Source organism: Balaenoptera borealis (assembly GCF_965194805.1).
Source record: "Balaenoptera borealis genome assembly, chromosome: 12".
NCBI lineage: Eukaryota > Metazoa > Chordata > Mammalia > Artiodactyla > Balaenopteridae > Balaenoptera > Balaenoptera borealis.
The window spans coordinates 41,737,791-41,751,785 of NC_138869.1; the positions used below are offsets into that span (position 1 = coordinate 41,737,791).

The 13,995-nt window shown below is 56.0% G+C and overlaps 3 protein-coding genes across 11 annotated transcripts in view; 1 reads left to right on the forward strand and 2 right to left on the reverse strand.

The window, feature by feature from the left end:
• The window catches only part of MAPKAPK3 (MAPK activated protein kinase 3), a 53,690-nt gene extending 48,099 nt beyond the window's left edge, over nucleotides 1–5,591 (reverse strand). Inside the window, exons 1-2 of one of the 3 annotated variants that reach the window (XM_082346091.1) lie at nucleotides 5,286–5,591; nucleotides 4,808–4,970 (exon numbers count right to left, since the gene is read on the reverse strand). In XM_082346091.1, the coding sequence (XP_082202217.1) occupies nucleotides 4,808–4,970; nucleotides 5,286–5,466 (344 nt within the window). In that variant the 5' untranslated portion in view covers nucleotides 5,467–5,591. Of the gene's footprint in view, nucleotides 1–4,807; nucleotides 4,971–5,285 lie in introns of those variants that run through there. The other 2 variants (XM_082346090.1, XM_082346096.1) reach the window with 2 other exon arrangements.
• On the forward strand, nucleotides 350–5,592 carry CISH (cytokine inducible SH2 containing protein). The gene is made up of 3 exons (XM_082346105.1): nucleotides 350–696; nucleotides 3,521–3,741; nucleotides 3,983–5,592. The coding sequence occupies exons 1-3, from the start codon at nucleotides 677–679 to the stop codon at nucleotides 4,504–4,506; spliced, it is 765 nt and encodes a 254-aa protein (XP_082202231.1). The 5' UTR covers nucleotides 350–676; the 3' UTR covers nucleotides 4,507–5,592.
• The window catches only part of HEMK1 (HemK methyltransferase 1, mitochondrial release factors N(5)-glutamine), a 33,961-nt gene continuing 25,263 nt past the window's right edge, over nucleotides 5,298–13,995 (reverse strand). For 5 of the 7 annotated variants that reach the window (XM_082346103.1, XM_082346097.1, XM_082346102.1 and 2 more), the window contains 2 exons: nucleotides 11,218–11,355; nucleotides 5,298–5,436 (listed from right to left, as the gene is read on the reverse strand). In XM_082346103.1, the coding sequence (XP_082202229.1) occupies nucleotides 11,262–11,355 (94 nt within the window). In that variant the 3' untranslated portion in view covers nucleotides 5,298–5,436; nucleotides 11,218–11,261. Of the gene's footprint in view, nucleotides 5,437–11,217; nucleotides 11,356–13,995 lie in introns of those variants that run through there. The other 2 variants (XR_014232426.1, XR_014232427.1) reach the window with 1 other exon arrangement.

Here is a 13,995-nt window from a genome sequence, read left to right on the forward strand (position 1 = left end):
TGGAGGAGCCGCTAGCTGGGCAGACAGGCCGGTGACCGCGCCCTCGTGCTGCCACCGGTTCTACAGAGAGATAAGGGGGCCTGTCCCCAACGAAGCGGAGTGCCCGAAAGAAATCTGGGCTCCGGTAGGTAGAGCACCTGCCCCTGCCTAGCCCTTTTCAACCGGGACTTTCCCTAATGTTCTCTAGGTCACTCTCAACCCGGCTTGGTCACGTCAGCCTTGGGTCCAAGCGCTGTAATTGGCCCTGCCTGACCACTCGGCTCCACCTCCTGCGCTGCGATTGGTCGGCGAGCGCGGCCCCGCCCCATTTTCCTGGAAAGTTCTTGGAAATCTGTCAAAGGTGTTTCCTTTAGCGGCCCTCGGCCGCAGACCAGGGAACCGACTCTCTCGCCTGCACCCCTCCCCGCCCGGCCGCACAGCCGGCGGTTCTAGGAAGACGTCGCTTCCGGGAAGGGCTGGGACACAGAGGACAAAAGATTAGGCTGCTCGCCCCGCCCTCCCGGCCCGCCCCACGCGCCCTCCCGGCCCGCCCGCGCTGCCACCTCTCAGTCCCGGCCCGCCGCCCGTGCGCCCCGGGAGCCTGCCTTGAGAGCGCGACCCGCGCCCACTGGCTCCCTCCAGCAGCCGCCGTCAGGCCGAGCCCCAGCTCCGGAGCAGCCGCTGCCGCTGCCGGGACATGGTCCTCTGCGTTCAGGGGTAAGCGCGGCTCTCCGCCCCCACCCACCTCTGCGCCGGCACGCGGCAGAGTTACTGGCCTCGTGCTAGCTGCCGAGCATTAAGAGGGCTTGACCGGTCGGAAATGATCGAGCGCGGAAAGACCTTGAGAGAAACAACAGGGAAGGGTGACAACATCGTCACCACCTCTACTGGCACTGTGGGTAGGGAAACTGGGGGTCGGCTGGCGACAGGAGAAACAGGGTGGGCTAAGCGTGGGTTCTGGCTGGAAAAGGTAGACGCCTCAGGCAGCGCGTCCTCCAAGGCGTGGCTCACCTGCCCAGCCGTTCTGGGCTCGGAGCGCTCTATCCTAGCCTGCCGGCCCAACAGCCTACTGTGACCTTGGGCCAGCCCCTGCCCTTCTCTGTCCTGTCATCCACTCTCCTGCCTCGTCTAGCAATTAGGCTGTTCTTGGGAAGCCAACCTGAGATCCTTGCCTCTCCCCTGGTTGGCACCTGCTGAACAAGCAGCTGTTGGGAGAGCCTAGGTTTGGCCCAGTCCTGCCTGAGGCACCCCCACAATGTCCTCAACCCTCCTCTCAGCCCAAAATGGGATCCCAGTGTGAGAAGGACCTTGGCTCCTGCCTCCCTTCTCCAAGTTTCCCAAAATGTGGGGGTGGGGTGGGGACTGATAAGACAGAGTCTTGGCCTCAGCTGAGCATTCTTGGTACATTCCTTCTGGCCAGAGCCTCAGGATCCCCTTCAACCAAGGGTCTGATGCTCTCCAAACTGATCTGACAGGAGCTCAGAAAGTTCCAGGGAGAGTGAAAGAAGATCACTTGTGATCTTGTCAAGTGACAAGATCTTGTGTGAATGGGTGCTCCACAGCAGGGAAAGCAAGATTTTTAAGACCTACACACACACACACAGCCACAGACCAGCTGGTGCCCTCCTGAGGTAGGGCGCAGGGATTCCCAATTGTAGGTATGGGTTGTCAGCTTTGCTGAGGGATCCCCCCTCAGGGCTGAGTTTGCCTCATTGGCTTATGTGCCTAGGCAGAACTCACAGGCTGGGCTCCACAGCAGGCACACACACATACTGGCCACCCACACCTGGAACATAACAGCCACCGCCAAGACAATGACACCTCCCATACTCCTAGAAGGCTCCTGGGCCTGAGCTGAGCTCTGGGTCCCAGCAGGCAGGCCATCAGCCAGTTCCTTGAAACTCAGCCTCTAGCTCCCCAACAGGGATTCCAGAGCTCCTGTAGTACAGCCAGGGTAGGGGTGGAAAAGTATTAGCAGGCTGTGGTATGCTAGGGTCTTATGGCCCCTTCTTCTCTTGAGTGGTCATGGGCCCCTGATTTGTTAAAATCTTCTAAGAGTCACCTATAACCTACACTGTATAACTTACACTGTCAGATCTGGTACCTCTGCCTGACTCCTGCCGCCGGTTCCTGCCCACCTCTTCCTGCCTCGTAAGCAGTACCTGTCATGTTTACCCATGCCATCATCTCTGCCTGTGGTGCCTTCCCTGCTACTCCTTCCTTTAGCCTGGCAGACTCAGCTCAGGAACAGGCAGACCCTGACTTCCCCATAACATTCTTTGCTTTTATGACTTTGGGTTATGAGTTTTCCTTTAGGGTAGGGCCCAGGGTTTCATTATTTGGTATCTTGAGGCCCAGGAGAGAACCAGACCCAAGACCCGAGGATTTATTTTGTGATGAGTGGGAGAGGACCAGCAGTCTCTTCCTTGGGAACCAGGGCCATGCCCCTCACTCCCAGGAAGCCCCAGGATCACCATGCTGGGTGGGCTTCCCCTAAAGGGAAGCTACTGCTCAGATTGGGGCCAGTTCAGCAACCCAACTCTAGCCACCTGAAAATATGGTGTGGCCGAACCCCTCAGTGTCTGGGCTGGTAGGACCCCCTCATTGAGGAGGAGGGGAAACTGACGTCTAGTGAAGAACAGTGTTTGCATAAGATCATAGTGCTTCGTAGGGCAGGCTCATCAGGGTAGGATTTGGAATGTGGGATGAGTACCCTGCCCTTTGGTGGGAGCTCATATTTATGGGAGGTGGGACTTGTCAGTGCCTTTAGAGGCCACTGTCTACCCTATACCCTCAGCTGGGAGGAGGAGAGAACGGGATGGGTGTCTGACCTGTTTGGGGAGATTATTCCAGCCTCTAAGCCCTGGCCAATGTGGACCTAGGTCCCTCAGACAGATACTCCTATCTATGGGGAGGTAGCATGTGACCAATCCCTCGGCTCAACCAGAACCAGTGCCATTTAATTGGCCCACCACTGCCAGGAGGGCACCACTGTGAAGCCTCTTTGTGCTGGATCCCATCAGTGTGGTGAGAACACCAACTGGCAACTGTGAGCTAGAGATGCCTATAGAGAATGAAGTGTATTTGGTTGGTGCAAAATAGAAAGAGATTACAGTTGGCCCTTCATATCTGCAGATGCGAAACCCATGGATATGGAGGGCCCAAAGTATTCACTGTACTACGCCATTCATATAAGGGACTTGAGCATCCGCAGATTTTCGTATCCACGGGGGCTCCCGGAACCAATCCCCTGCGGATACTGAGGGATGATTGTAATTACTGTTTAATAAATGCAGGAGGGTGGAGAAGTCTCTTTCAGAAGAGGGTTCATATGTGGGGAAAGTAATCAAGGGGCCTTTTGTGATGACAAGTGGGAGGTGGGGTACTGGTCTCATTGAGCCCATGGGTGGGCAGAGGGGAAACTGGGGCTCATAGTGAGATAGACTGGCCAGAGGTCACATAGCCAGTCTGGGGCAGAGGGGATCTCTGGAAATGGGGAGAGCACAGGGCCTCCACTCACTGCCCATCCACCTCTTTCTAGACCTTGTCCTTTGCTGGCTGTGGAGCAGATCGGGCAGCGGCCCCTGTGGGCCCAGTCCCTGGAGCTGCCCGAACCAGCTATGCAGCCTTTACCTGCTGGCGCCTTCCTGGAGGAAGCAGCAGAGGAGTCCCCAGCCCAGCCAGAGGGTGAGCCCAAGGTGCTGGACCCCGAAGAAGATCTGCTGTGCATAGCCAAGACCTTCTCGTACCTTCGGGAATCTGGTGAGTCTGAGGAGGGAGGCAGGACTTGTCCTGGAAAGTCTGATGGGGAGAGTTTAGCTCTGCCTGTTGTGTCTAATTTGAGAGGCATGGCTCTGGCCAGAAGAGTCTGATGGGAGAAAAGGGGTACAGCACTCCCCAGGGAGGTGTGAAGAGAGAGGCTGAGCCCTGCCTTGCCCGGGGTTGGTGCACCCAACTAATTTCCACTGTGACCAGTCTCTTAGCCCCCTCTCCATTTGCCTAGGCTGGTATTGGGGTTCCATTACGGCCAGTGAGGCCCGGCAACACCTGCAGAAGATGCCAGAGGGCACATTCCTAGTACGTGACAGCACCCACCCCAGCTACCTGTTCACATTGTCGGTCAAAACCACCCGTGGCCCCACCAACGTGCGCATTGAGTACGCCGACTCCAGCTTCCGCCTGGACTCCAACTGCCTGTCCAGGCCGCGCATCCTGGCCTTCCCAGATGTGGTCAGCCTTGTGCAGCACTATGTGGCCTCCTGTGCTGCAGATACCCGAAGTGACAGTCCTGACCTTGCAACCACCCCAGCCCTGCCTACCCCTAAGGAAGATGCACCTGGTGACCCAGCACTGCCTGCTACTGCTGTACACCTAAAACTGGTGCAGCCCTTTGTGCGCAAAAGCAGCACCCGAAGCCTGCAGCACCTGTGCCGCCTCGTCATCAACCGTCTGGTGGCCGACGTGGACTGCCTGCCACTACCCCGGCGCATGGCTGACTACCTCCGACAGTACCCCTTCCAGCTCTGACCCAGCCGAGCAACCGCCTAGCCTCACCCAGCCAGACCCTGGAGGGAACACCGGCTCCAGCTGGACTTGGGCTCCCACTATCCCTCCTCCAGTCATCCTGGTGCCACATGCATCTGGCAGCTGGACCAGGAAGGGTCTGCAGGAACAAGGCTGGGGGTGAGGGGTAGGGAGAAGTGTCACGCGACTTGGAGGTCAGCGCCCCCAGCTCCCATGTGGCTCCACTGTGGCGGGCCATGTGACAGAAGAGGGGACTGGCAGCACCTCGTCTCACCCTGTGGGCTGGGCCCAGGCCCCCACTCACCTGCTGTGGCCTCCTGTACTGCGTAGACTTGGCCAGCTCTGGTTTCTCAGTCCACAGGGTGGGGCAGGCCCCCTCCTTTCAGCCAGCCTCTGTCTCAGGGGGGATGGCAGCCAGAGGAACTGAGGTTGACAGTGACAGTCCCCTGGTGCGGGAGCAGGCCAGGCTGGGGGACGGCACAGTTATATAGTATTTATTTATTTATTCTCCTTGGGTTGGAGAGCCAACCCCACCTCTCTGCCTGAGCCCTGAGTGCTCCAGAGACCCCAGCCCTGCCTCAGCTTCTCTGGTTCCTCCCGGCAGAGAGCCTCATCCTGAGATGTGTTGCTGGACCCAAGGCAGTCCTGGATGTCCTGGCGCTGACCCACCCACCTGTGAAGGTGTCCACCCTCTTCTGCCTCCAGCCCTGTTTTGGGAGGATGGATGAATAAACAAGAAAAGGGAGCCAAAGTGTTAGGGCCTTGCAGAGCCTGCCACTCACCCCCTTGCAGGGCAGAGCCCTGTCTGCACAGAGCTGGTCTCGCTGGGGCACAGGCCCTGCATGAGTGTGGGTGCCGTGTCAGGGAGGGGCATGGTAGTTTGAGGACTGCCACTCCACCTCTGCTGGGTCTGCTTCCTGCCCAGGAAGGTGCCTGCACATGGAAGAGGGAAAGAAAATACATATCTGATAAGACTTTATAAAATAATTATTTCTAAAAAAAAAAAAAAAACCCCACAGTTTGGTAGTCTTTTTTTTTTTTTTTTCACTGATTTTTCTGTAATGACAATAAAATTGTACCTTTCATTTATGGAGCCCTCAGTGGGGCCTCTTTTGAGTTGTACACAGTTTGTCCCCTTTGATCTTACTATCATTATCCCCCACTTTACATCTGGGTCAGCAGAGGCCCAGAGACCTATGTGGCACAGCAGGCCCTGCTAGGGCACCCAGTAAAGAGTGGAGGGGGTAGCGAGAAGCCTTTCTCCACTCATTTCCTCTTGTCCCCTTGGAGGGTGGGATGCAGGAGATGAAGGCCAGTTGGATTGCCTGCAGGGTCACTGCCCAGTGTCAGGTGGGGGGTGGTGGCAGAGGAGCACCAGATCTGAGAGATGTGTAAACAGGAGATGTCAATTAAAGATTGAAAGTGGAGAATACTAGGGGGATGGGGACTGTGGACTACTCCTGGGGGCAGCGTCTTTTGAGATGAGGAGACCAACAATCAGAGAAGTCAGGACCAGTCATTCCAAGGAGAAGGTACAGGGCATGCAAAGGCACCAGGGCGTGACTGGGAAGCTTATATTCCTGACCACAAGGAGGACTGGGGAAGGGTCATTCTGTGCAGTGGGGTGGAACAGTTGAGTTGTGGATAGTGGCCAGTAAGCTGGCAGGGTCTGGCCTGGGATGGGGCTAATGGGGCTCTGGTCTAGGCTGATTGGGGTTTGGGGACTCTCTCACTCAGGGCCCTGCATATCAGAAGTAGGTGAAAAAGCAATTAAAATGAAAACGCTCTCCATTATCTGATGGTCTGCCTTTGGAGCACTTCAGCACCCGGAATCCCACTATGTCCTGAAATTTTCTGCATCTTTACTTGAGTACCTCACAGGAAGGCTCCTGTGAACCTCATTCATAGCCTTTAACCCTTATTTTAGAAACAGTTCTAAACTTTCTATCTTCTTAGCCCTTAGACAATTAAAAGCTGAAGATTAGAAGAGGCAAATGTCAGCAGATTGAAGGCAGGAAGGTGTGAGGAGTGACGTGTTGATGACAAGGAGCAGGCAGGAAAGGATAAAAATCAAGAACTATGGCAGCACAGAACCTTGGGGGGCATGGAGATAGTTGTGGGAAAGAATGGAGCTGATGTTGGGTGAGAGTGAGCAAGAAGTGGGTGAGGGCTGTCTTTATCGGAGCGGTGCCCAGGCCCACGTGTCCCGCCTGGTGCCTTCTCCGTTGCTGGCTGCAGGGCCCAACAAACACCTCCTCCAGGTCACCATGGCCCTGCCAGGGATGTCTGCAGTTCCTTATTGCTTCAGCCTGGATCCCAGCCCCTTGATGACTCCCAAAATGCCTGAGGTGACCCCTCTGTCTGCTCCACCCCCAGATCTGAGTCACCCAGTGGGTGGGTAGCAGACACAGAGGGGCCAAAGACAGGCTCTTCCCCACCTGGTGCCATGACCCAGACAGAAAGTGCTGGAGCAGGAGGAAGCCCTTCGTTGTCCACAGAGGGGACAAGTCTCAGGGTGCCCACCGGGTGCTGGCAACAGACAAGGGCTTTGCACCTCATGTAATGCTCACCACAACCCTAGGAGTAGGTCTAAATATTACCCATATGTCACAGAAGAGGAAACTGAGGCCCAGAGGGGGCAAGAGACTGGCTGAGGAGGTGAGGCACAGAGCAGAGCTAAGCCTGAGGGGTCCTGACTGCCCACCTGCCCCTGCACTGCTACATGAGGTGGCGAGGACGGGCAGCTGGGGTGGGGGGGCGGCTTTCAGGTGAGTTGTTCTTGGATGCTGGATTTATCCCCTTGCGTTCCTGCCTGCTAAGGTCTCTGGAGCCACTGGCCTGACCAAAAGGGTCCTATCCCGTTCCCCGTCGCCTCAGCCCAAGCCAGGGTCCAGCTCTTGCCTGAGGAGGGGCTACCAGCTACTTCTGACCCCTGATACTTTGTTGCTTCAATCTTTTTTTTTTTTTGGCTGCACCGCCCCGCATGTGGGATCTTAGTTCCCCAACTAGGGATCGAACTCACAGCCCCTGCCTTGGAAGCACAGAGTCTTAACCACTGGACCGCCAGGGAAGTCCCAATCTGCTTCAATCTTATTTTCATGTTTCCCTACCAAGGGAGTGAGTGACGCCTACTTAGAACAGGATCAGTGGAGAGCATGTCATCGGGCCCCAGACCCAAGTCAGAGACCCAGCCTAACAGATGCTGAAAATCCTCTGGTCACTGCAATCACCCCTGGGTGGTTCTGGGCTGGTGAAAGGAGCACACCTACCGGCACTGACCAAGGAGGAAGAGAGGAGCTGACTGGAGGGCACACAGGACCCTGCACAACATACAAACAATAACTGATGGGAACCCTTTACCGATTAAGTCCTTTACCAGCACACATGCTCTTTGGGCACAAACTGGGCCAGACTCCATCTGGGCCCTGGGGACACAGCAGGGAATAAGATGGACACACTCCCCATCCTTGTGGGACTCGTGGGCTGGTGGGCGAGAGATAATAAGTAAACAAATGGGCACTCAGGATGAGTTTTGAGAGTGAAATGAAAGCAAAGCAGGAGGCGGGGAAGAAAGTGCTTTGGGTGTGGGGACACTGCTGCCGATGAGAGGGTCGGGGAAAGCTCTGGAGCAGAGTGGCACTGAGCCTGGACACCCGAGCAAAGAGCAGGAAGGAACTGGCTATGCAGACAACTTAGAGAAAGGACATCCCAGGTGGAAGGAGCTCCAGTGCAATGGCCCTGAGGCAGGAAGAAACCTGGTGTGACCAGAAGATGGCTGGCTGCCCAGGAGGGCTGAGGAGACAGAGGGCAGGTGAAGAGGGCAGAGGGTGCACATGGATTGTGCTCTGGTGCGATGGAGCGCCCCTTCAGTGTTTAGCAGGGACAAGCTATGATCCAATGCTCAGTTCTAAGGAGTGAACCTGTCAGCTGGGGGCGATGGCCCCACAAGGGCCTGGGGGCCAGAGGCCAGAAAGGAGGTTGAGAGGTATGGGGTATGGAGGAGTAGGGTGTGGTGGAGAGCAGAGGAGGCGAGGTGATCCTGGGTGGGGTTCGTGCCCCATTAAGTTCTCACTGCAGCCTTGCACACCAGCAGAGGTTGTCCCCATTTACAGCAGAAGAGGTAAGACTCGAGAGAGGTGGTGGCTTTTTCAGGGTCACACAACTTGTGAGGGGCAGAGCCGGGGTTCAAACCCTGACTCAAGACCTCATTTGTATAAACTGCTCTTCTGCTCTGCCTCCCAGGGGCTGGCATGCTAAGGCCTTGGCCCTCACAAGGCACTGGGGACATGCAGAAGGCCAGGCAATCCAGGAAGGCTTTTTGGAGGAGGGGGGCTGGGGACTGCCCTAGAGGATTCTGTCAGGCCACGGGGAAGTGGGTTTGCAGATTGATCCTTCGTGGTGTCCATCCTCGGACTCACAACGCCCCTCTGGAAAAATTCTGGGACAGAGATGCCACTAGGCCATTCAGGTTTCTCTTGTCAATCAATGAGAGGTCTTGCTGGGAGGCTTCACCCATGATCACCGAGTGTCCTAACACGCCCTGAACCATCGGGGTCTCTGCACCTGGGCCCAGCTTCTAATCTGCCAGCTAAGCAAATCTTGCTGGATCAAGGCCGAACATGGGTCTGAATAGGTCTGCGGACATGGCCAGGCTGGCTCCACTCTCAGATGGGAACCCTCCTGCCCAGCACAGCTCCACAGTGAAATAGAGGAGCCAAGAGCCTGAAATAAGTCCTAATCAAGAAGGCAGGAGGATTCTGGGACCTCACAAAGGCCCTCTTTCTTCAGGAGAAGTGGAGCCTGCGCAGGCCTGGGCAGCCCTTTCATACCAACCTGTTAGACCAGTTTTAATATAAAGCAGGTTGGAGCTTTGCCAGAAATTCAACAGCCTCTCCTGGTGAACGTGTCCTCCCCACCCCAACTGCAGGGTATGGGGCCCCCTCCCCAGCTTAGGCAGGCTGCACAGCCAGCCACCCAAGGGGCCATTCCAATGGTCACTCTGGGGCAGCAGGCTGGGGATCCCACATCTGATACTTAAGACAGGAGGTCCCTGGAGATTTACTCCTGGCTAGCATGTCCCTCCAACCCTGGTTTTACCCCCACCTCCCCTCCAGTCTGGATTATGTGCTGTACACTTGGTTTGGGGGGGGGCTGTTTCCCTCAACCTCACTGAACCTCAGAAGATTCCTTAGCTGTGAAATGGGGGGAGTGACAGCACGTCTCTCAGAGGGGACATGGGGGGCCCAGGAGGATTTATAAGTTGATACTGAGGAGAGCCTGAGAGGGTTCAACCTGGCAGCTGCTGCAGCTGTCACTGTAACTATTCCTTGTCCCTTGTTTTAATCCCATTTGAGAGGCGGGCAGGGCAGGGTTTTTTTTTTTTTTTGGCTGCGTCGGGTCTTAATTGCAGCATGTGGGATCATCATTGCGGCACGCGGGCTCTCCGTTGCAGCATGCGGGCTCTTCGTTGCAGCTCACGGGCTTCTCTCTAGTTGAGGCGCACAGGCTCAGTAGTTGTGGCATGTGGGCTTAGTTGCCCCATGGCACGTGGGATCTTAGTTCCCCCACCAGGGATCAAACCTGCGTCCCCTGCATTGGAAGGCGAATTCTCTACCACTGGACCACCAGGGAAGTCCCCGGACAGGTGTTGATGTCCCCTGAGGTCCCCATGGGAGCTGCAGGGGAGCTGGCTGGAACTCCCTGGAGCTATAAGCAGCCCCTCACCCCACCAGCTTTGATGCTGCCCTGCCAGCCCAGCCCTCCACCTTCAGGCATCATTTGCCAACCAAGGCCTTGGGTTCCAGTCGTGGTAAATAGACCCTTTGTCTGGCCTCTGCATGGGCTGGGGTGGAGGCTAGACCAGCCTAACCTTCTACCAACTTCCCTTGCAGCTCCAGTAGAGACTAGGCCATCTGCTACCCTTGGGGGATGGGTCTCCCTCAGGCCTGTTACTCTCCACGCCCTCAGTGGTCTATGCCCTCAGAGGTGAGTCACAGGTGAGGGAGGTGAGCTGGGTAGCACCTCTGGGTCTGTCCCATTTCAAAGCTGCAAGCCTGAGACCCAGAGAGTCAGGGTAATTTGTCCACAGTCACCCAGAGAGGAAGTGGCCATACGGGGCTGGAGCCCAGGGCTTTGAATCCCAGGCCAGGGCCTGTCCCCCTCACCCTAGAACTCTTGAACTTGAGTCTGCTGCCTTCTGACTAGGAGCATGGACAGCCTGGTTCAAGGCCCTCCAGACTCCCCCTGTCCAGACCTGGACTCTTTGCTGTCCCCTAGACATGCCTCCACAACCCCCACATGCACACCCCCCCCCCGCCTGTTGATCTCCACGTCCGTCTACCTTGCCCCTGGTCCTTCTCAAGCCGCTCTCCTGCTGCTCCCCATGGCTGCCTTGCCCAGATCTAGCCTTACCATCACTCACTAACCTGACTGGACCATCCTGATGGCCTCCTCACTGGCCCCCTCAGCACTACCACCATCTCCAGAGTGAGGGGCTTGCAAACCCAAACTTGTCCTGCCTTCCTCATTTAGTGATATTCACAGGCTCCCCTCATATCTTGCCTGTGCCTTACCCCAGGCTCCAAGACATGGATTCCCAAACTGCCAACAAGCCATTTCATTTTGCTTCCCTCCAAACAGCCCTCCACATACCAGGATGTCATTCATCCTGGAATGTCCTCTTCCTCAGTTCTGCCAGGGCAAACTCTTACTTACCCTTCAAAGTCCAACTCAAATGCTCCTTTTCTGAGAAGTCTTCCTTAACTTCTCCTGCATTTATTCATGCCTGTGTTGGGCACCCAATGCATCCTAGGGAATCTCCCTGGAGACTGAGTTTTCCCAGGTCTCTCCAGCCTGGGGAGGAGAAAACATACTTTCCATAATAAATTCAAAACAGCCATTGTTTGACTAAATTTCTCTCTCTCTCACACATACACACCATGCTTCCCATGAAAGTCTCCTGGGGATGTCTTTGAAGAGGCAAATTAGCCAAGTGGAAAGAACTCAGGCAGAGTTCAAATTTCAGCCCCTCCAAAATCACTGTAGGATCTTAAGCGAATGGTTTAACCTCTTGGAGCCTCAGTTTCCCCATGTCTTTTTTTTGCTGCGTCGCAGGTGAGGTGGGCTCTGGCTCCCTCTTTCCCCGGCCAAGCAGCTGCCTCCTCCACAGCTCCTCCTTGGAGTGCAAACAGCCAAGAGCTCTTTTTTTTTCTTTCTTTCTTTTTCTGTCCACTCCGCATGGCATGTGGTATCTTAGTTCCCCGACCAGGGATCGAACCCACGTCCCCTGCACTGGAAGCACGGAGTCTTAACCACTGGACTGTCAGGGAAGTCCCAGTTTCCCCATCTGTCTAACAGAGATAGTGGAAGTGCCCTGCCACAGGGGGGTTGGAGAGTGGCTGTGCCTGGTTTTGGGGGAATATGGGGTGAGTAGAAGCTGATGCTCATCTCTGAGCAGAAGATGTGGCAGGCCCAAAGCAGGAGGAGCCTTTTTGTGTGGCCAAAGCTTTATGCTCAATGTAAAGACAGTTGCTTCCATGACTCAGGCCTGGTTGAAGCAGGCAGGGCCCAGAGTGCAAGAAGTGGCCTCTGAGGGCTGAGGGAACTTGGGATGGCCACAACTCCTCCAGGCAGTCCTCTAGGACTGTTCCACTGCACAGTCCCCACTAGGGAGATCCACACTCTGATGGTATGGCTGGAAGGGGAGTGGCACCCAGCAAATGCTCCCCAGGCACAGCCCTGTTCCAGGGACTCCCCACACCCAGCACCGATGAGCCAGACTGGGCCCTTCCTGTCACCAGAGCCGGGCTCCTCCTCCATCAGAGGTGAGGATTTCACTCATAGTTTGGGTTGGGCCAAAGCTTTGTTTTTAAAAGTGCTTCTCGCCTCTCAGCCTTCTCCTAAGAAGCACTTCTCCCCTCCCCACCCCCACCAGCCCTACTTCTGAGCAACATCAATGTGTGTGTGTGTGTGTGTGTGTGTGTGTGTGTTGACCTTTCCACTTGGCCAACATTCCTTTGTATTTCTCAGCTCCTTTGGGTAGATGGCCATGGTAGGAGGAGTTGTTAGGAGAGCAGGTTTTCAGGAAACCTTTTCTCCAAAGCCATAGAAACATGGAGCCCAAGGAAACACTAGAAAATGAAGGCTTATCCAGAAGGAGATGGGTTTCCGGAGCAGTTAGAGGAGTGTGGGTAAGAGAAAAAGAGAGTTCTATTGCCAGTGTGAGTGCCTGCGGGGTCTGGCCTCTGGGCATCCTTGCGAGGTCAGTGTTGTCAGCCTGGCATCTAGTGGGCAGGCTGAGCTTAGGCAGGCAAAGCTGGGTGACCCTGGGCAGATTGCTTTATCTCTCTGAGCCATACATGTCTTAAAGTAGACCAAAGTCCTGGGTTTGCTGTCAGTGCGATCAGCTCACACTCTCTCTACCCCAGAGGTGCTCAGACTGGGTCTCTATAGCCCTTTTTCTCTTCAGAGCCAGCAGGTGCCTGATGGGGGTGGCTGTGGGCTTTGGGGCAGTAGCACCTGCTCTTAGCACCTTGACAGTCACCCCCTTTCTCCTCTGGGTCTCAGTGGGTGAACTGGGGCATGCTAGGCTCCAGGAGTATCCCTGGGCCTCACGGAGGGCAGAGAACTAGAGGGCAGAGAAGGCGTGGAATGGGTACCCCCCACCCCCACACTGGGTGAGGTGTTTTTGCTGGAATCGCAGCAGCTGTGGCTAGAGGCCTCTTCCCAGGAAGAAAGAGCAGAGCGCCTCTTCCAAGAACTCGGAGGAGGCCTGCAGGCAGGGGAGGGGTAGTGGGGGAGTTAATTTTAAACCAAACAGCCTTCAACGCTTCTCAGGAACTGGTTGCTCAACATGATCTGGCAGGTCCCAGACGGGTGGGCAGGCCTGGTGCCAGCTCAGAGGTGGCAGGGGTGGAGGACACGCCCCAGAGTGGGAGGCCCAGTGACCTTGAAGGAAGTTGGGCCCTGTCCTTGCCCATGAATCAGGGCCTGTCACCCCCAACCCCCACCCACCTTGCTGAGGGTGTCGGATGGGGTGACTTCCTCTGTTATAATCAGGCAAGGTGAAATTGTAAGAAGATTAATAATACAGGTGTCATGTCCTTCCAAGGACCGACTGTCCCATCCCCCCTTCACTGCTCAGAACCTGCCACTCCTGTCCCCTGGTCTATACCTCTGGAGGTTATCTGATGAAGGCCTGCTCTGAGGCCAGAGAAAGGCTTGTGTCATTTGCCTATGAGATGGGACCCTGGGATGGGGGTCGGGGAATCGAGGATGGAGTGTAGCAAGCTGACCCCAAGTTCTGGGTCCAAGTGGTGAGCCTCCTGTGTGTTCAGGGAGGCTGTGAGCTGAACTCACTGGGCCTACCCCGCCCCCTAGCTGACTGGGAGTCAAAGTGCCTTCACACACATTGACCTCCTGCCCCCCGACCCTAGTGTGGCCACCCTCTCTGGGCTGACAGCCTAGGCCCACCTCCCAGCGTCTGGACTCTAC

What these genes read in the sequence shown, in the direction of transcription:
- CISH (XM_082346105.1), top strand. Translation starts at nt 677, where the DNA reads ATGGTCCTCTGCGTTCAGGG. An exon ending in ATGGTCCTCTGCGTTCAGGG is followed by an intron (nt 697 to 3,520) that starts GTAAGCGCGGCT and finishes ACCTCTTTCTAG; the next exon opens with ACCTTGTCCTTTGCTGGCTG. An exon ending in CTCGTACCTTCGGGAATCTG is followed by an intron (nt 3,742 to 3,982) that starts GTGAGTCTGAGG and finishes CCATTTGCCTAG; the next exon opens with GCTGGTATTGGGGTTCCATT.